The sequence below is a fragment of the Podarcis muralis genome, chromosome 10 (assembly GCF_964188315.1).
Source record: "Podarcis muralis chromosome 10, rPodMur119.hap1.1, whole genome shotgun sequence".
Classification (NCBI taxonomy): domain Eukaryota; kingdom Metazoa; phylum Chordata; class Lepidosauria; order Squamata; family Lacertidae; genus Podarcis; species Podarcis muralis.
In genome coordinates this window covers 30,985,941-31,008,011 of record NC_135664.1, presented here as the reverse complement: position 1 = coordinate 31,008,011, position 22,071 = coordinate 30,985,941, and the positions used below count along the sequence as shown (strand labels likewise).

Genomic DNA, 22,071 nt, shown 5'->3' with positions numbered 1-22,071 from the left:
CTTTCTGCTATGTAAAACCCGGAAGTAACCCGTTCTGGTACTTCTGGGTTCGGCGCGTCCGTAACCCGAAAACGTGCAACCCACAGCGATCGCAACCTGAGGTATGACTGTATATATAGAAAGAAAGAAACCCTGGTTACTTTAGAATAGCTGAAAATGTCTCAATGATTGAAAATTGGCCAGAAACCTGCAACACCTCATAATAGCAGCAAGCCAAGCCACATTTCCTAGAATTTACAGACGTCCACCTTAACATACTTTAAGCATCCTTGCATTGGAGGAAAGAGAGACTTTCTACTGGCTGCCAAGAATCTGTGCTTACAGGCAACATCCCTACATTGCTGTCACTGTAAATATACACAAAACACCACTGACACAAAAATAGAAAGTCATCTACATTGAAAGAGATCTTTTTATTTTTGCTTTTAGGGTGTGCGATAAACTTTACTGGAATATTTCACCAGCACATTAATGTTCAACACCTGTATTAGTTTGATCTCCCTGCAGTGCTGTTGTGAAACTGCTTCAGCATCACATTTGGGGGACGTGTTTCTTCATGCGAACATCCATGCATGTGAAAAAAGCATGGCTCGCTATTTTCCCCGCAAGAATTCTGCCGTATGCCACTTCTACACACACCTACATGCATAAATATCAAGCCAGAAATCTGAGCAATTTTCACAAAACTGTTCACATCTCTCCACATCCAAATTGCAAAGGAATAAAACATACACTAAATAGATTCATATGAAGAAAATACCATCAGCTAATGAACATGCTCAACAAACATGCTAAAAAAATAAGTGGTTTTCCTTTACAGGAAAACACTAAACATACCAGGAATTTGCAAGAAACACCCTTATTTCAAGTACTGTAATGCTGCAATGTTAACATGCTTACCCGTAACAGCTTGGAGTGTATGTCTGAAATTTCATCCACTTCTGACGGTGCCAGGTTGTTTTGATACATATTTTGATATCTGTTCGCCAGAAGACAAGACACACAAAGTCAACTTACGTACAATGGCCCACAGATCTGTTTTGCATGATCAAATAATCGTTAAAAATAAAAATAAAAAACCCTATTTGGTGATATGCCAAAATAATAATAAAAAAATTATTCTGGATCCAACAGAACAGATTATCCACAAACACCTGAAATATTGAGACCTGTGTATACAATTGAGCACTAAATGTGCGTGGAGATATTTCTGTAGACCTTGAAAGCAGTTTTGCTGAAGGCTAGTTAAAAGTAGTTTATGTAGTTAACCTACATTTTAGGGTAACAAAAATTATTTTATTTATGTTTTATATTTATACCCCACCTTTCTTCCAAGGAGCTCAAGCTGGCATACATGCTTTGCCCACCCCCCGTATCCCTACAACAACCTTGCGAGGTAGGTTAGATTAAGTGACTGTCCAAAATCAGCCAGTGAGCAGGGTGGAGGCATTCTGTAGCAAATGCCCATCATTGTTCAACAAGACTAAGACTGGATATTATCCAATGACATGAGAAATGCAGACCTTCCCAGCATGCAGCATTCGTTCTAAAAAAGAGCATTTATATACTCACATTTCCCCAGCTTTTTCTATGTTTCTGTTGCAAAATTCCAGCTTGATAACCACCTCTGTCTTTTTGTGTAACGTTTCATTGTAATCCTCTTTGATTATTTCGCTAGAATGAAGACCAACTGTGTCAGCACAGATATGAAAAATACCGGATATGCTAGCCGCGTGCTACAATAGAAAACGTCTGCTCTATATAAAAATTGACACACTCCCACCAACCCATGGAAAATAAATATGCATCGTTCAACTTCTTGTTGGTTGTCTTAACTGTTTTTATATGTTATTACAGTGGTACGTTTCAAACGCCGAAAACCCGGAAGTAAATGCTTCCGTTTTCAAACACGCCTCGGAAGTCAAACGGCTTCCGCTGAGGTTTTTTCAATTTTCTCTATTGAATTTGCAGGCTGTCCTTTGCGCCTCAGTTTTTGAACGTTTCGGAAGTCGAACGGTCTTCCAGAATGGATTACATTTGAAAACTGAGGTACCCCTGTATATTGTAAATCATTTCAGTATGCCTCATAGGAAATGATTCATAAATGAAGTAAGTGATAAGTAATGAACATCAACTTATTCCTGAAAAGGTACTATATTCTAAGAACAGGTGGTGACCATTTTTGGCACGATTGCCAACCTGCAGGTCCTTTTGGACCCAGGAGAGGGCAGAACGGAGACAGAATGGGGCATAATGGGCAGGGTGTGGTCTGCTGGTATGCAGGGGAGCCGGGAACGGAACCTCCATGCAAAATGGCAGCTGCATGTAAACAAAGGCCACAATTCTAAGTACTTTTAATCGGGCGATAGTCCTTTTCTGAGTAAACAAGCTTAGAACGCCATCATCCTGCAAACAAGAATTGCGTTTGTAGATGGAATTTGATGATTAACAGAAACTTAAGTTAATAGTTTGCTGCAAGGAACAGGAAAGCCTGTCATGCTGTAACTACCTCCTATGCAGCACCAAAGGATACACTGTATTTTTCGCTCCATAAGACACACTTTTCTCCTCCTAAAAATAAGGGGAAATGTCTGTGCATCTTAAGGAGCGAATGTGTGGTCGATCGCTGGCTCCCTTTCTGGCCCTGCCCCCTTGCCCAGGACTCCATTGTTGAATGTTCTGTAGACGGAGGCTGTTTGTTTCCCCAGAGACATGTGACTGGCTGATTAGATTATCTGTCTGGAAACTGTAGAAACGGCTCCCTTTCCTTTCCTAAAGCTGCAGAACTGTGAGTTGAACCCCATAAAAACAGGATTTTTTCCCATTGCAAAGTAAGCTCAACCACTTTGAGCTGATCCTCAAAAAAGGGGGCTTTTCCCCTTTGCAAAAGAAGCTGCACAACTGTGAGCTGATCCCCCCGAAAACAGGGCTTTCCCCCTATCTTCCTCTAAAAGCTAGGTGTGTCTTATGGTCAGGTGCGTCTTATGCAGCAAAAAATACAGTAATTCTATTACAGCTCAGGTTTGTCTATAGCTGGGTGTGCATGGCAGTTGTTGGGCAGAGATCTCTCTGGGGCTTTCCACCTTTGTAACTGGCACTTGGAATACCCGGGGTCAGTAAGTGCCAGAGAAATGATTCACTCTGCCCGATAAAGCAAATCACAGCGCCACTCACATTAACCATCTGATTCCCTTCCGCATCAGTTCCTGGTACAGCAGTAAAGCATGGGCAACTCTGCAGGCGTAACAAACAACCCCTGTAACCGCCTGGAAGACCAAAGAAAGGTGTGAGCAGCATACACTACAGTTTGTCACAAGCAAACAGACTGCGATAAAAACTGTAGGAGTAAAAGAAGCATATTTTTAGGGAGCTAAATCATGAAAAGGTTGTACGTCGAGGCAGGTGGGAATACTGAGCAACACACTTATCACCAAGACAGAATTAAAGGTTGAGGTTTCTAAACTTTAGTTTTACAGTTTGGACTTCCTAGACATCTGTGAGGTGCAAAAGGAGCACATACACTTTAGAGATTTGGAGATATTGGGCTGGGACAAAGGGTAACAAAGGCAGCAAGGAACTCAAGATACTACCTGGTAGGCAAGATACTGTATATTAAAGTTGGGGTAGAATATTTGGGCTGAAAGGGAGACTCCATCTAGAACAGGGGCTTATCGGGTGTTCTATCATATCCAAGTTCAGTACCAATACATGTATTTCCCTTCTAGGAAATGGTTCCATGACACAATTATGAAGAGATACTCACTTTTGCCATGCTTGCATCAGTATCTAAGTCATACCGTTGATGGACCTTTGGAAGCAGAACTAGAACAGAAGTATTTTTTTAAAAATAAGCAAATAGTACTCAAACAAATTCAGAATATAAAAGAAAAATTATGATTAGGATTGCTTTATTTCTTAAATTTCTATCCCATCCTTCCTCACATGATTTTCCAGGATAGCAAACCAATTACTTGCTCACAGTTTTTTAAAAAGTAACTTATTTGGTCACATAGGGGGCTGATGTTTGAAACAGGATCCAACAAAAGTAACGTGTTTAAAATAATAATAATAAAATCAAGTAATAACAATTCAGTTCAAATAAGTAAGCCATTAAAAAAGAAAAGAAAAAAACAAGAGACTCCATCATACTTTCGTCATAGAGTAATCCTGTGATTTTCACAGACTCCCTGCTCACGACGATTATGGGATTTTCTTCAGTGGTTCTGGGGAAAGATTGTGCCAATCTGCTGGGCTCTAGGACTAAACGCCGGCCTTCATATATCAGTTCTTGATTAACTGAAGCTATTTTTGTCTGTTTGTAGACCAAATCATGAAACATGGCAGCACTGTTTAAAAAGAAGAAGAAGAAATACATTTTAAAAATGGCTCCTAATGCAGTAATAAAGACAGAGTGAAAGGAGAAAGAATTCAGAGTTAATAAGCAAAACTGTTCTATTCAGAGGTAACCTGATCCTATCAGTTTGAAATGTCACGTAAGAATAAAGATATGAAAATGCTGAAATACTTACTTATTATGGATGTGAATATAAATTTTGTGTGCAGTCATTTGTTGCAGAGAGAAAACATGAATAATTATTCGGTGGAGTATATCGCTCGTCTCTGCAAAAAACTGATCAAATCCCCAGCATTTCTCTTGATCTGCTTCAAGAATATTTGCAAGAACGGGTGTGAGTAGTACTTGCAGGCCCCTAAAATAGAAAAATAAACACATTTGTTTTTAATTCTGAGTAAGTACGACATTCCTTCTTTTCCTTCTGCCCACTCTTGAATCTGCTGGTTTTTGTGTATGTATAACAGCACTGCCAACTGCATAAAACTCTCTAGGCTGCCTTGCCTAGGATGCGACCGTCAACGATTACTCATATCCTCTATGAAGCAGGGAAGACATTACCCACTGAGATATTTCCTCAATGCTTGCTAGGTAAATATCATCTAATTAATCAGTATTTTGTACAGTGCGAAGGGTGTCAACTATTTTCTGTTAGTGGTGGGACAGTTGGTGGCAGCAACAAGAGAGATGTTTGATGAACACATGCCCATCACATTATGTTATACTGCAGGATTCATGCATGAAATGCCTTTGCACCTATATTGCAAGAGAATGTTCTTCACTTGGGTACATCATTTCTGGAATTTCTCATAGTAATTTAATAGGGGGGAGCAATGTATTGCAGAATATGCAGCGACAACCCAAAGGCAGAAAAGAAAAGGAAATCCACCAGCAGATTCAAATGTGAAAACAAACTATAATTCTAAGGCAGCAAACCTTAGGGCACTTATTTGAAAGCAAGTTCTATTGAAATTCATGGGTTTAGCTTCCAAATAAAACTCTACGTGGACCATACATTTTGCTTTCCTGGTTAAGTGTTGCAACTAAATAGCTGAACCATGGATGAGGATGGGCCACAAGCCAGGATGTGAAACTATGGTTTGCAAGCCACAGCTTGTGCTGATTTAAGCATTTCAGATGTACCTTACAAGGCACAGATGGTTACAGCTGTTTCCCCAGCTCCTAAGCTAGAAAAAAGAGACTTCAGCTGTACAAACGGAACATTGGCTTCACTAGTTAGGATCTTAACCAGGATTAAAGCAATGAACCATGGTTACTGCCAGACATATCTATAGTGAGTCTAACCATGCTCCAAGTTGGGGCAGTGATATATCATCAACAACTGAAGCATAATGAACAAAAAGCCCCAAAACCTTAGGTTTCCAAGAAGAAGTTGTTTCTTAGCAATCTTGGCAGCAACACGAAAGAGGGATATGGTATCAGGATCATGAAGTTGAAAGAGTTATTGGAGGTGAACTAGTCCAAACCCCTTGCTCAGTGCTCGCATCTTCTTTGAGACCCCTTAGGGTAGAGATAAAGCTGGGTATCAAATCCAAACTCCTCTTCTTCTTTACATCTATGTTTCACCTACACCAATTTGTCTGAGCTCTAATGTTGTTGTTGTTTAGTCGTTTAGTCGTGTCCAACTCTTCGTGACCCCATGGATCAGAGCACACCAGGCACTCCTGTCTTCCACTGCCTCCCGCAGTTTGGTCAGACTCATGTTGGTAGCTTCAAGAACACTGTCCAACCATCTCGTCCTCTGTCGTCCCCTTCTTCTTGTGCCCTCAATCTTTCCCAACATCAGGGTCTTTCCAAGGGAGTCTTCTCTTCTCATGAGGTGGCCAAAGTATTGGAGCCTCAGCTTCAGGATCTGTCCTTCCAGTGAGCACTCAGGGCTGATTTCCTTAAGAATGGAGAGGTTTGATCTTCTTGCAGTCCATGGGACTCTCAAGAGTCTCCTCCAGCACAATAATTCAAAAGCATAAATTCTTCGGCGATCAGCCTTCTTTATGGTCCAGCTCTCATTTCCATACATCACTACTGGGAAAACCATAGCTTTAACTATACGGACCTTTGTTGGCAAGGTGATGTCTCTGCTTTTTAAGATACTGTCTAGGTTTGTCATTGCTTTTCCCAAGAAGCAGGCGTCTTTTAATTTCGTGACTGCTGTCACCATCTGTAGTGATCATGGTACCTTTCTAAATAACAACCTTGGGCAATAAAACAGTGGCAATAAAATAGCATGTGTGGGAAAGCAAACGTTCTATATGCACAAAAATGGTTTCCAATACCAACACAAATGAAGTGAAATACGCCTGATATCAGCTAAGGAAAGCAGAGGGAGAAAATACACTCAGCATCCAGTTACTTAAGTGAGTCAGCAATTTGATGAACTTACTTTGAAAGACTGCAGGAAACAGGCATGTCACGACTCCATTCAATGGGGCCATTTTCTGCTTTTTGTACTCCAGATATTGCACCAGAAAGCTTTCCAGTTATAATTTTATACCTTTGGGATATTAAAAGGTAAAGTGCAGTCATTTGAAAACATAAGAATTTCTTTAAAAGCTTAATCATAATCTTAATCGGAATTATCTGTTTGTGACCTTGGACCAAATTACTGCTCAGTTAACACTGTGTTAACAGGCAAATTTCCAACGCACAAGAGTTTTCCAGAATCTTTTCTCAGGAATGTGAAGTAACTTATGTTGTATAAAGATCTGAGACAAATTCATATTTGGGGGGGGGGGGGAGGGAATAGAACATGCCACCAGAACTATTAGTTATTAGAAACAGCAATCAATCATTAGCATTTAAATAATAATAATGATACATGATTATTGGACTAGAGGTATAGTATCTGTGTAAAACAAACAGAAGTATTTCATTAAAAATTGTGGATGAAGAAAGCTTGTGTCTTTCCTGATAAATTTTTGCAAGGTCCTTCTTCCCCAGGCAGTCCCTAATGACACCTCCCTCACTTTTCCAGAGAGCCCTCTAACCCTTTGGAGCAGCTTATTGGGTGGGACATAAGGAAGGAAGACTCAGCAAGAAAAGCATACTCCAACAGGAGCATCCCTTAAGCTGAGTTCCCCTAAGCAGAACTCTGGCTCCAGTCCATTGGCTTGCTTTCTCTAACTTGCTAAAGTGAGTTGGAACTCAAAGCAGTTCAATTTGCAGATATGGCTAATGATTTACCATATTCTCTCTCCTACTAAAAGACACGATAATGCGCACCGTATTTTTCGCTCTATAAGACGCACCAGACCATAAGACACACCTAGTTTTTGGAGGAGGAAAACAAGAAGAAAAATATTCTGAATCCCAGAAGCTAGAACAGCAAGAGGGATCGCTGCGCAGTGAAAGCAGCAATCCCTCTTGCTGTTCTGGCTTCTGGGATAGCTGTGCAGCCTGCATTTGCTCCATAAGGCGCGCACACATTTCCCCTTACTTTTTAGGAGGGAAAAAGTGAGTCTTATAGAGCAAAAAACACGGTAATTCAGTGGCATGACTACTGCATAAATGTCACTCCCAAATTCTGAATGACAGCCACTGCTGATGTGAAAATCCTGCAGGGCTTTAAATTATATTAAGGTTGCCATGTGAGTTGCAGCCATGAGTGACACTTTTTGGAAGTTTTCATCTGGAAGCTGAATGTATAGGTTGGATCTAGGGGTCAGGGGGAGGCCCAACCCACAAGTTGGTGGAAGATTCTTACGGGACAAAAGAGAACTGAAATCCTTGGTGCGCTTACGTTTGCAACAAGGTCTAATATAGCATCTCAGGAGACACACTTGTGGTATGTCCATGTTTTACAAAGTCTCCTGCTGGCTCTTCTGCAACCAAGCCAGGAACTACTTCCACTTGGGATGCTACTAAGTGGATCTGCCCTAAGTTGCCTTCTTTTAATTGATGGCCACAACTTTGGAAACCTGGTAAGAATATAAGGAGAGCTTGCCTGCTGGATCAGGCCAATGGCCTATTCAGTCCAGCATCCTGTTCTCACAGTGGCCAACCAAATGCCTGTGGAAAACCGACAAGCAGGGCTAAAGCACAAGAGCACTCTCTATGTTGCCCATGTGGCTTCTAGCAAGTTATTTCCTACAGGGTGTTAACACATATATTCCAAACACAGTTCTCATGCTTTGATGAAGATGCCAAATCAAATCTGCTCTCAACACAACTAGAATAAAAAAAAAACCAGTTCTACATGCTTGCAAAAAAGCAAAGTAATTTGACAATAATTTAACAAATTCACTACAGCTGGTAAAGAATGAGGAAGTGGCAGTACATGTAAAGCCAGTGTTAGGTATTCAAGAGTTTACCCAAATCACACAAGATTTTTATTCCCTCAATTCTTACGTCTTCGTTTTCTATTTTTATTTGATAGCACAATTTGTGGATAAAGCATTTCCTCTAAATTACCTACATCACTTCCTTGTTTCTACGAGGCCCTTCGAAAGGCCGAAAGGGTAAACTTCCAGTTGCAGCGTGGTAAAATGTCACCCCTATGCTCCACAAATCAACCGTTGCCCCGTATTTTTTCTGATGTTCTTTTCTCAATACTGCTCGTTCGTACATATCAGGATGCTAAAGGAGTAAGGGACAAAGAGAAGCAATATTAGAATAAATTGCTTCATCAGCAAGCGGCACAACGTACTACGTGTCCAAACTTTCCAATTGTTACATTCAATAAAGGCTGAAATTACCCTTGAATGTGCCTTTGAATGTGCGCCATGGACAAAACTGGCCTCTGTCCCTCTTTTGTTCCCTCCCTCCTCCGATGCCCACTCGCATCTCCATCACAATATGTTGCTGATCAATGAATTCACAACTCAGATTCTGCTAGCAGCCATGCAGGCTGTTGCTAAGATGTTTGCCCCAAGTATCAACAGATTACACAAATAAGGCTAAGAAAAAAATAAAATGTGTGTAGGTTTACCAAGTATTCTTCTGTACCGTAGAGGGAGACAAATTGTTCATCATCATCCAGCTCCCTAGCAGCCCCGAAATCTGTCAGTTTATAAACAGATTGACCATCTTCACCTATAACTCTCATGATATTGCCTGGCTTGATGTCACGGTGCACTATGCCATTCTCACGAAGGTGGTTCATGCCAGCCACTTAAATGCACGGGAAAATGAAGAGAAATGTATGTAAATTTTAAAAGACAGTTATATTTTTATTGGATTTACTCCTCTAAATCTGTATTTATAAGCACTGAAAGAAAGCATGCAAATATCCCGGCTGAAATTCTAAATGAGTTTCCACTGAAAGGAGCATTCCACTGAACAGATTTCCACTTTCGGCATTCGCTTCCCAGAAGCAGCAGGGGAGGAGAGAGTGATTTCTTCTGATTCTCTTCCCACCTTTGCCCTGCAGTCCATTGGAAATCTGCCCCGTAAGGTTGGGGAAAGCTCGGGAACAGTATGCGGTGTGGCACATGGGGAAAGAGAAATTAGCAAAAAATACCACCCTACTCCTCCTCTCCAGTGAGAGCTTCTGCTGCATCACAGCATGAATGGAAGGAGCCCTGCTTAAGGCTTCCAAGGTGATAACCAGCAACTTTGAATAAGGCATAGAATCAGACCAAAAGTCAATGAAACAATTGCACCAATTGAATAGCAGGATCCTGATAGCTGGTTCTATAGTCAATGTTCCAACTGCCCCATTTGGACCAGCTTTAGATTCCAAACATGAATCAAAAGTACGTTTCCGAGCACAATTCAAAGCATTGGTGCTGACCTTTAAAGCCCTAAACGGCCTCGGTCCAGTATACCTGAAGGAGCGTCTCCACCCCCATTGTTCTGCCCAGACACTGAGGTCCAGTGCCGAAGGCCTTCTGGCAGTTCCCTTGCTGTGTGAAGCCAAGTTACAGGGAACCAGGCAGAGGGCCTTCTCGGTAGTGGCACCCACCCTGTGGAACGCCCTCCCACCAGATGTCAAAGAGAAAAACTACCAGACTTTTAGAAGACATCTGAAGGCAGCCCTGTTTAGGGAAGCTTTTAATGTTTAATAGGCTACTGTATTTTAATATTCTGTTGGAAGCTGCCCAGAGTGGCTGGGGAAACCCAGCCAGATGGGCAGGGTATAAATAATAAAGTATTATTATTATTATTATTATTATTATTATTATTATTATTATAAAAGAAGCTCCATGCAGAGTGCACTGCAGTAGCCCAGTCGTGACGTAACTGAGATACGTGTCACTGTGGTCCAGTCTGTTTTCTCCAAGAAGGATGCGACTGGCACACCAGCCTTCCTTAAGGGAAGGAATCGTGAGCACTCTTGGAGGACCACTTCCTGTTAGCTTATCCACTCCACACTCTAATAGATGGGAGTGGCATGTGTACATTTAACAGCAAAAGTTACCCCTGTGTAGCTTAGTACACCTGCATGCGTCAAAACCAAACTTAAATGAGATTGCACCCATCCTATGGTTCCATATCTGAATGCAAACACATTCAAACTAGGCTAAGCATTCGAAGACAGTGCCATAAACAAAGTACCGTATTTTTCGCTCTATAAGATGCACCAGACCATAAGACGCACCTAGTTTTTGGAGGAGGAAAACAAGAAAAAAATATTCTGAATCCCAGAAGCCAGAACAGCAAGAGGGATCTGGCTTCTGGGATAGCCTCTTGGCTGTCCTGGCTTATGGGATAACCACGCAAAGCCTCTCCTGGCAGAAGACAGGCCAGCAAGCGGGATCGCTGCGCAGCGATCCCGCTTGCTGTCCTGGCTTATGGGATAGCCGCATGCAGCCTCTCCTGGGCAGCGGGAGGAAGGCTCCCCCAAGAGCCGCGCTCCCTTTAAAGAGTGCACGGAGTGTGTGTGCGGCTTTTGGGGGCTTTTCCCCAAGGAGGGAGAAAGGCAGCCCTTCTCCCTCCTCGGTGAAAAGCCCCCAAGAGCCGCACACACGCTCCACACAGCTCTTTAAAGGGAGCGTTGAGCAGAGCCTCCCACCTGCATTCACTCCATAAGACACACACACATTTCCCCTTACTTTTTAGGAGGGAGAAAAGTGCGTCTTATAGAGCGAAAAATACGGTAAGCCCATTATGTGACATTAAAGTACATAAGGAATCAACTTCCACCTACCAACATCTCTCAATACAATTAAGAATTCTGCTTCTGGCAACCCGTAGGCATTAGCTGGCTCTTCTAAAACTGTATATAAACTGCCACATGGGCAAAATTCCATAACAAGGACTTTATGTCTAGAGGTTGTCTAGAAAAGAAAAACATGAAAGGTTTGCAAGTTAACATGCAACAAGTCCCAGTGCCAGAAAGAAAGCAAAAAAGCTTCACTGCCAAAAAGTTTAGCCAGACCCACAGTTAGTTTAGAAGAAAGATCTAAGTTCCTTTCCTATGGGTTAAGAAAGAAAAGCAAATAAAATTATCTTGAGCAGAGATAAAATCAATGTAATTTACAACTTATGGTCTTTAAAAATTAAAGAGAGAAGAAATGGAAAACTGCCTACAAGGATTTTTGTCCATTCTTTTCTCCACCACTCAAAAGTTCAGTCTTTTCGGCTGCCCAGAATATACTTGATACTTGATTGAGACTTGATACTTGATTGAGACTAGTTTTTCTGAAATTGATGTTAGTTATTGCCATCAGATATTAGGAATGACGAGCAATTCTAAGAAGGAAAGCTTCAAGAATGAATTCCTTTATGTGTGTTTGCCACACCATTATTTGGAATGAAAGCAATTCTTTATTGAATGCAGTCATTAAGGGAAGACTCTTAAAAAAAGAAGGGCCATTATTAAAAATCAAACAGGTGTTTCATAATTATATACATCATATGCAATAATGCAATGCAACCTTTTCTAAGGCACATTCATAAATGTTCAAAAACATATCAGAAATCATACACTGTCCCCGTGAACCTCAAATCAAAGAAAAGGCATTCTGATCACTGGAACCTGAAATAAAATAATAAAACAATGCTCAGTAGGCTACCAGAGCAATAGAGTTTTTAAAAAATACCTCTTCTTCTATGGCAAATAATTTGACAATGTTCTTGTGATTCAATTTCTTCAACACTTCAAATTCTCTCATCTGAACATCCACGGGACGAAGGAAGCTAAAGTTATTGAACACTTTTACGGCATACAAGTCTCCTGTTTTCTGTAAAACAAATAGAGAGTATTTTTTTAAAAAGAAAAAGCATTTCACACAATTGACTAGGGAATAAAAACCTTGTTCCTGCATTCATTACAAAACTATAAAAATATACTATGCATATGAATAAAATAAAAACCCACAACACAGTGAGATTTACTTCTGAATAAACATGTATGTGAGTTTGCTTTAAAAATAATGTGGGGGGGAGGGGTTTACACTTTGAGTTGTATCCAACAAACTCAATGCACACATGGAACAATTTCTGTGGCCACAATGGAACTTCTGCTCTCTTTCCTCAGGTAAAGGTAAAGGAACCCCTGACCATTAGGTCCAGTCATGTCCGACTCTGGGGTTGCAGCGCTCATCTCGCTTTATTGGCCGAGGGAGCTGGCGTACAGCTTCCAGGTCATGTGGCCAGAATGACTAAGCCGCTTCTGGAGAACCAGAGCAGTGCACGGAAACGCCGTTTACCTTCCTGCCAGAGCAGTACCTATTTATCTACTTGCACTTGACGTGCTTTCGAACTGCTAGGTTGGCAGGAGCAGAGACTGAGCAACGGGAGCTCACCCCGTAGGAGGGATTTGAACCGCCGACCTTCTGATTGGCAAGCCCTAGGCTCTGTGGTTTAACCCACAGCGCCACCCACATCCCCTTTCCTCAGGAGGATTGGGCAAAAACCCAGAGAAGATTTGGGGGGGGGGGCATGTGGGAAGGGAAAAAGAGAGAGAAGTGGGGAAAGGAAGTTTGGTTGTGCTTGTTTTTAAATACTTGGTAACTATGAAAGATGACAGACAATTTCAAAATGCACGTGTTGAATCCAAGGGTGTCCATACATGAGTGAATAAAATTTCCACTTGCAGAATGGGATTTCCCTTCCCTATCCCCCAAAATCTGAAGGATTTGGGGCCCTTCCAGAGCAGACTTGGTAGTGCAGGGGTTTACAGTGGGAGGAAAGAAAATCCATTCCATGTTGGATTAAACGCTGTTACTTCAATACCCAAACAAAAAAGGAATAAATGTCATTTTCTAAAGGTTCCAGTGTGAATAACTTGCTAATTACTAACTAGCACTTTACCTTCAGATTAAGGAGGGATATGATTTCAGTTATCTCCAGTAAGATTTTCTTGTACTCTACAGTATGATAAATCTTTTATATTTCATGAGCCAAGATGTTACATGTGAAAAGGGTATTATAATTAGACCCTCTTAGTCATGCCTCCTGTATTTCCAATATTTTGCACTGCTCATTGTATATTCATTTCATAAAAGAAAAAAACCCATCCCATTTAATTTTACAATGACAACAGAGACTACTTTAAGATCGTATAAAAGCCTTTCCAGCAGACAGCTAGAACTTCTGTCTCTATACAAACCTTGTGTCGTCCACGAAAAACATTTGCAGTAGCTCCTTGTCCCAGAATGTCCGAGAGAAGCCAGAGATAATTCGAAGTGCTTTGCATTTTTGCTCCTGATTGGGCAATTCTTGTTTGATCTGAATAGGGAAATAGATACTCCGGAGTTAATCGCCACAGTGCATGTGATAGTAGACAAAAGTTTCATGTCTGATTCAAAACCTAAGGGAAGTACCCTAGGAAGATTAGCCTGAATAGTTTCAGAAATTCCTTTTCACTGAAATCCTGGAAACCACAGGATGAAGTAATTCTAGTTCAAACCTATTATTGGAAATGGAGTTTGAAAGGTTTATTTCTGACTTCTGAATATGGATGCAGAATAAAATGGAGGCCAATAACAGAACTCTATGTGTTGTTTTCAGTCCCCATAGGATTTTTATCATTTTCTACATTTGTTTTCAAAATTACCGTATTTTTCGCACCATAGGGCGCACCGGACCATAGGGCGCACCGGACCATAGGGCGCACCGAGTTTTTAGGGGGGGAAATCAAGGAAAAAAATATTTTCCCCCCCCCAACCCCAAAGAGCAGTGTACAGGCTGCGCACAACCTCTCCCTGCCAGAGGGGTTGCGCTCGGCTATGGCACAAGCCAAGGCAGTGAGCAGGATGGATCCCGCTCGCTGTTTTGGCTTCCTCTTTAGCCCCGCGCAACCTCTCCTTGCCGGGAGACGCTGCGCAGGGCTAAAGAAGCCATAGCCCCGTGCAGCCTCTCCTTGCCAGAGGGGTTGCGCGCAGCTATGGAAGAAGTCAAGGCAGCGAGCGGGATGGATCCCGCTCGCTGTTTTGGCTTCCCCTTTAGCCCCGTGCAGCCTCTCCTTGCCGGGAGACGCTGCACAGGGCTTTCCTGGCATTCCTGGGAGGTGGGGGGATTTCCTCACCTCTCCCAAAAGCCCGCAGAAGCCGCGCAACCCCTTTAAAGAGATCACGGCTTCTCCTGGCTTTTCTGGGAGGTGGGAGAAGGGACTGATGCGGCTAGTCAGTCCCTTCTCCCTCCTGTGGAAAAGCCCGCAAGAGCGCACGGAGCTTGTGTGAGGCTCTTGGGGGCTTTTCCCGCCTGCCTCCCCCCTGCATTCGCTCCATAGGACGCACACACATTTTCCCTTGCTTTTTAGGAGGGAAAAAGTGCGACCTATGGTGCGAAAAATACGGTAGTCATTTTTATCATTTTCTACATTTGTTTTCAAATTTAGTCATTTTTATCATTTTCTACACTTGTTTTCAAAATTAGTCAAGTTGTTCACATTTAAGTGTAAAGTCTGCAAAAAGATGATACAACTGTACAAGTGACCATGGAAATTATGTTACCAATGGGATCCACACTCCAAAACATTATCACAATATTGCTTCACAATATCAGTATTGATATTGTAACTGCCCATGTAAAATTCAAAGCAAGACTACATTCATATTAACTCCATTCTGATCCTTTCTTACCAGCTTAATTCATTTTCTATGATATATTCACAACTAGCCTTCCATGCTAGGGCTCCTTTTATTTCTATCTCTTTTGATTTTCTTTTCCAGCTTTCTGCCCATTTTGTCTTATATGTGCCAAGAGCGGCACACTTATTTGCAAGGTGTCAAGTAGCAGACTGGGATGCTTATAGAGATTTAACACTAGCAGAAACCTATCAAAAGTGAGAATGGGGACAAGGCAATTCCAATATGGATCCTTCTCCCTGAATTAAGAAACACACAAGAGAATGGGCAATGGTTCTCCTTGCTTGCTGAAGCTAGCTAATCGAACAGTCACAGCCCATCCTGCCTCTGAAAGTCTTAAGAATGGTTACCACTGAATCAGCAATTGAGATAAGTCAGGGGTAGGCAACCTAAGGCCCAGGGGCCAAATGTGGCCCAATCGCTTTCTCAATCCGGCCCATGGATGGTCCGGGAATCAGCGTGTTTTACATGAGTAGAATGTGTGCTTTTATTTAAAATGCATCTCTGGGTTATTTGTGGGGCATAGGAATTCATTCATTCCCCCCCAAATATAGTCCGGCCCACCACATGGTCTGAGGGACGGTGGACTGGCCCCCGGCTGATAAAAGGTTGCTGACCCCTGAGATAAGACGTAGAAGAACAGCAAAGCAGAGACTGAAGGAAAAAATCTACCCATGTTTGGGTAGATTGGCTTGCTTCTCCCCACCTGTCCTGTTTAGGTAGCTTAATGGTTCTCCAAGTTTATTTACGTAATTCAAGTCAGTTGAAGTGTGAGCTAACATTTACCCTGAGTAATAAACCTTATGTTTTCTTTATCGCTTCAACCAAAGGTTTTACAAGAAGATTTCTTTCTGCAAGCATGCCGCAATATATTTACTAAACTCCAACAGGGAAAAGAGGTGCAACAGGTAGAACTTTGATTGACTGCTCTTTCTATTCTCCTGTAAAAGCGGCCACAGACTTTTCAGCCCTTTCTTGATCTATAGCTTTGCATGCAATCTCCTGCTGGAGACAGGCAGGCCTTGTCCTTGCATCCATCTGTCTCTAGCAATGCAGCTTGCAGATTTCTTTTTTAAAAAGCATTTAAAGAGATTTATAAATCCAAAAAGGTTTTCCCCACCTTCTTATATGGCTTCAATTTGAAATAGCTTAGCAGCAATTGCGGTTCATTATGATGCACCTCTTCCTCCTCCTCCTTTTAAAAATGTATTTGATTGATTTTCAAGATGCACTTCCTTCTTCATCAAAGTTGACATTACTGTAGAAGGGTTAGCGTATTGTTACTATAAATAATCACTACTATACTACTGCCCACTTGCAGAGAACTTTACAATCTATATGGTGAAATTCTATGCAGATGTGCTCAGAAGCATGCCGCATGACATCATAGATCCAGCTTGGTATAGAAGTTAAGAGTATCAGACCATCACTGAATACACACTGTACCTTCCAAGCACACTTTCTCCTTCAAAGAATTTCCAGCTGACAAGTTGCAATCTACCAACCTAGCCTACATCACAAGTGTTGGACAAATCTGTCCCAGGGATCTTTCCCAGAGGGATTCAAATTTCCCTCTGAAAGAAGGAGTCTACACCACGATCAAGCATAAGCAGATTTATTGTGGGTTGACACAGTACTGTGGGCAAAGAACTCCCCACCCCCCCCCGACAGCAGCTCCTGCTGGAAAGAGGGGATTGCACATTCCAGTTCACATCACAGATAACTTATACCTTAAGACCGTTCAATATTCCTACTACAATTCCTATTGGTTAAGAAATTGCAGTTTACCGGCTTCCCGATCCGCCTACATCATGTCTGCTCCTAAACTGAACATGTAAAACAGGTACCCCCAACAATAACGTATATCCTATGTCCATTCAAATTAGCAGGTTTTTTACAATAGGGATGTGTTTTATAATATTCATGAAGCATTTGAGCATGTGTACTAGTGCTTAAACTATCATCTGCTATTTCTCCTTGTTATCTCGGCTCACCTCTGAACTACAAATCTGTATGACATTTACAACTCAGGTTGTAAACATTTCTGCAAAGGGGCCCTCCTTGGGGCTCCTTTGAACCTCTTTGTTCACAGAATTGGTCTTAAGGCAGGCATGGTCATCCTCACCATACCTTTCTTAAGAATAAAACTCATTTTCCTTCATTTATCCCACAACAAGGAAGATAAAATGGGGCTTAGTGAGCACACAATGTACATTACCTTGAGCTCCTTGAAGGAAAGATGAGAAAGAAATTTCACATAAACATGCATGCATGTATATATACATATGTACATTATCGCAGCCTTATTCTTCCTTCCCCATTCTGTAGCCAGCTGATGAAGCAAAGTCATCATATTTACCTTTTCATGGAACAGAAGCTAATTCACAACTACCCAATGAGCCTATCTGCACAAGCATAGGCATATTTATTTTGAACCCCAGGTAAATTCACATGGGGCTTACTCTCAAGTAAGGAGGAACAGGAATTAAGTCTTTGACACCAGCCCCTTGACAGGGGGGGGGGGACCTGCATCACTCCAGCTGCTTTGTGATTTTATATTGTGAATTTACATTGTGAAGCACCCTGAGACCTGCAAGTATAGGCCGGTATGTAAACTGAATAAACAACAACAACAATAACTCTCATCAGTACCAGAGTCCTGCAGCAACACCAGGTTCTAGATTATTTCATTAAGATATACAAAAGAAAAGTCAACATTGAATGGCCTAAGTCTATTTGTGAGAGGGTGAAAGCTGAATCTAAGGCAACAAACCCGTCAAGAAACTATGTAACGCTGGCCACTGATCTGCAAATCACCCAATGCTCCACAGCTAAGCCCATAAATGATCTTTACTGCCAAAATGTTATGACTGCACTCGGGCAATAGGAAACTTCCGCTTCCATGCGCAATCAGAGAAAGCCGCTACTCTGTACACAAGCTCTCCAATTAGAAATATGCAAATCACCCAACACCTCACAGTTGAGCCCATAGGCGGATCTCCACTGCCAAATATTATGTTTGCATTCCAGGAAACAGAAAACCTTTCTGGTGATTGATCCACGGCGAATGCTGCTACACACAAGCGATCCTGTTATAAATGAGTATCTGTGTGAATACACCCTAGTAAGTAAGTGCTAGGTCACGAGGGGCAGGAGGACAATATCTGGGGTGCTCGGTTAAGAGATGGAGGAAGGAATCACGGAATTGTAGAGTTGGAAGGGGTCCCAAGGGTCATCTAGCCCAACCCCCGGCAATGCAGGAAGAATTCTTGCCCAACGTGGGGCTCGAACCCACCGCCCTAAGACAAAGAGTCTGATGCTCTACCGATTGAGCTACAATGTGACACCTGCCATCTAAAGAAAATGTCAGCGGGGTGGCAGGTGGAGGAGAACAAGCGGAAGGTTGCAGCAGTGCCACCAAGTCCCTGAGCAGTCAAGGAGGGCTGGCTCAATGCCCAACAGAGGCTCCTGGATCTTTTATTTATTGATTTATTTTAAATAATTTTTATTACATTTTCCATTTTAACAGTCCAATCCAATCACATTAAATATTGCAAATGCATATCATATAGTCCGAATATTCTGCCAAATTATAAATTTTGGCTCCTGGATCTTTTAGATATGCACACACTTCGGGCCTCGCTCCTCGGCGGGCACGTCGAGAAGACTGCGCAGCTCAGAGGGCGAAATGTTTAGAAGGCAAAGGAGCAAAGACTCCGGGCAGCCTAGGATTCGAACCCGGCTCCCGGGTCGCTCTGCGTGCGGTGCACGGGGGTCGCTTCTGTTTAGAAGCGCCCCTCTCCGGAGGGTTGCACCAGAGCAGGGCAGTGCCGGGAAATCCCCGCTGCCGTCGGGCCTGCAGAAAGGCTGGCCGAAGCCTCGTCACTCGCTCGCCTGGGCGAAAACGAAAGCCAGGCAGCCACGTTCCCCGCCGGCTTCGCCTCTTCCCTGCGCGCGCCCCTCCCCTCCACCCGCGCCGGGGCCCGCGTCGCCTCACCTGGGTCCCCTCGACAGGCCCCTTCCGACGGCGAGCGCGGGAAGCAGCCCCCGGCCGAAGAAGCCCCGCTCTCCTCGCAATCGGCGCGGCCCGCCGAGCAGCCTCCCTCGTCCGGCTCCCGCTCGCCTGCTTCCGGCTTCCTGACGCTTCGGAGGCGGGGCAGCTCCGTGCGAAAGGACCCGGGCGAGGCGGGAAGGTCCCGGGGCTCACGCGCTTGCCTGCCTGCCTGCTTGCTGCGGGGCGAGGCAGGAAGCAGGTTTACTCGGGAGTAAGGCGCGCCCAGCCCCTGCTGCAGCCTTCGTGGAAATAGGACAGGCCCAAAGGGCTCAATGGGAGGCGGAGACATTTTCGCAAATGTTGTGCTGCTGAAGGCTCTCGGCAGTACATCCTGGCGTCAGCCAACTTCAATTAAAAGACTGGGGTGGGGGCAGCCCTGCACAATCTTTTTTAAAAATCTTTATTTATACATTTCACTGATTTTACCATCATTTTGACATTTCCAAACTTGACTTCCTTCCCCCTCTTTCTGTGGTTCCTTACATTTATTTTTAATAATCTTCTCCATATCCAAAATAACTCAATTTTCTCATTTATTCATCTTCTTTAAATACGTACTCTTATGAAGCTGCAGGTTATTACAATGTTCCTGCCAATGTTTTTATCTTGTTTACAATTTATCTGTAAATATTCAATACGTAAACTGTTTCCGTTCTTTTACAAAACGTTTTGTTATCTTGATTTCTTATTCTTCCAGTATGTTTTGCCATTTCTGCATATTTCTTAAGTTTTTGTATCCATTCTTCCTTTGCACAACTGATCGCAAGACATGGTGCACACAAACCATTTGAATGGCTATGCCCATCCACTTGGTGCCCCCCCAGCCCCCTCAATTTTTTTGGGGGGGGGAGGAGTGAAGGGACTTTGGCCCCTACGAGTTGGCTTCCATTATCTCAGCCTAGCCTACCTCATAGGGTTGTTGTGAGGATAAAGGAGGCCTCACGGAAGCCTTGCTGAGTTCCTTGGAGGCTTAAGGGCAGGAGATAACAACTTAGATACACAATGAGGTGCAGGGTTCTTACCAAAACAATGTCTCAAATGGATAAGCCTGCAAGTTAGGCCTGCAGTTGCCATAGCTTGAACTGCAGGGCGCAGTTCAGAACGGAATTGCGTCTAAGGGAGAAATGGAAGGGGCTGGCCAGGGTGGAAGGATATAAAGTGCAGATGTTGTGAGCAAGTTTTGCAAAGACCAGATATATAGTTGGATGCAAGTGACAGGCATTCACAAACAATATTTCCGATTGTTTCACCATGAAAGAAACTGCCAGTAAATGAGCAGGAACAGAACTATTTACCCTTCTCAAAGAAGGCAATCATAGATTTCAGCAAATTCACCTGCCTGACAAAAACTTAGCAGGCAGCATCTGTGTGCGTGTCAAATGAGCTCGCGAACTTGTTTTGTGGAAAGGCAAGCGATATGCAGAATCAATAGAATTGGAAAGGACCATGAGGGTCATCTGGTCCAACTCTCTGGAATGCAGGAATGTTTTGCCCAACGTTTTAAATAGTGCTGAAATTAAACCTAGCGCTGGAGTGTATTAATGCACTTGTCACTGCTGTTTCAAAGTTCTGAAACACGGGCAGTTACAACACGAAACATTGGAATCTCAGTTCAATGCTAACTACTGATAGGGTCTCAAAAGGGCAGCTCAGTGATGAGGATACAAAAAGTGGGGATTTGTACTTTAGAAAGTGTGATGTCCATAACAACTTTATTTTGTAATCACCTATGACGGGTGAGCAAACATTTTCAGCAGGGGGCCGGTCCACTGTCCCTCAGACCTTGTGGGGGGCCGGACTATATTTTTTTGGGGGAAATGAATGAATTCCTATGCCCCACAAATAATCCAGGGATGCATTTTAAATAAAAGGACACATTCTACTCATGTAAAAACACGCTGATTCCCGGACCATACGCGGGGTGGATTTAGAAGGTGATTGGGCCAGATCTGGCCCCCAGGCCTTAGTTTTCCTACCCATGACCTACTACGACATCACAAAGTGGCTTTTAGGCATGGTGACTATTATGGTACATCCATTATCAGAGATGGTGTGCCTCTGAAGATCTTGATGGCAACTCAAGGGGGAGAGGACTATTACACTCATATCCTGTGGTTTGTCCTCTAAGAATTACAAGATGGGATTTTACGGAGATAAGCATGTAGCACAGTGCAGTTCACCAGCCATAGCTTGACATTCTCATATATCTATCTCAGCAAGACCACTTCCCCCTAGAAGTTACTGCAGTGCCCATACTTGTGTGTGATCATGGGATTGTCAGGGATAATGGAAGAAAACTCCATTGAGCCGTATGCTGAGACTTCCCCAGGGGTATAAGAAACTTGTAAACAACACCAAAGATCTGCTCAGTCATGATTTTTTTGGGGGGGTAAAAGACCAGTCAAGGGACGCGGGTGGCGCTGTGGGTAAAAGCCTCAGCGCCTAGGGCTTGCCGATCGAAAGGTCGGCGGTTCGAATCCCCGCAGCGGGGTGCGCTCCCGCTGCTCGGTCCCAGCGCCTGCCAACCTAGCAGTTCGAAAGCACCCCCGGGTGCAAGTAGATAAATAGGGACCGCTTACTGGCGGGAAGGTAAACGGCGTTCCGTGTGCTGCGCTGGCTCGCCAGATGCAACTTTGTCACGCTGGCCACGTGACCCGGAAGTGTCTCCGGACAGC

The 22,071-nt window shown here is 43.2% G+C and overlaps 1 protein-coding gene across 1 annotated transcript in view; it reads right to left on the bottom strand.

Annotated features, from left to right (window-relative positions):
* The window catches only part of TBK1 (TANK binding kinase 1), a 30,965-nt gene extending 11,466 nt beyond the window's left edge, over positions 1–19,499 (bottom strand). Inside the window, exons 1-13 of the mRNA XM_028746296.2 lie at positions 19,340–19,499; positions 13,863–13,981; positions 12,352–12,492; positions 11,457–11,586; positions 9,297–9,478; positions 8,784–8,944; positions 6,753–6,863; positions 4,530–4,709; positions 4,150–4,346; positions 3,764–3,822; positions 3,175–3,266; positions 1,573–1,674; positions 901–979 (exon numbers count right to left, since the gene is read on the bottom strand). Coding sequence (XP_028602129.2) covers positions 901–979; positions 1,573–1,674; positions 3,175–3,266; positions 3,764–3,822; positions 4,150–4,346; positions 4,530–4,709; positions 6,753–6,863; positions 8,784–8,944; positions 9,297–9,478; positions 11,457–11,586; positions 12,352–12,492; positions 13,863–13,949 — 1,521 coding nt within the window. The 5' untranslated portion in view covers positions 13,950–13,981; positions 19,340–19,499. The remainder of the gene's footprint in view (positions 1–900; positions 980–1,572; positions 1,675–3,174; positions 3,267–3,763; positions 3,823–4,149; positions 4,347–4,529; positions 4,710–6,752; positions 6,864–8,783; positions 8,945–9,296; positions 9,479–11,456; positions 11,587–12,351; positions 12,493–13,862; positions 13,982–19,339) is intronic.
* Positions 19,500–22,071: the final 2,572 nt, after the last annotated feature.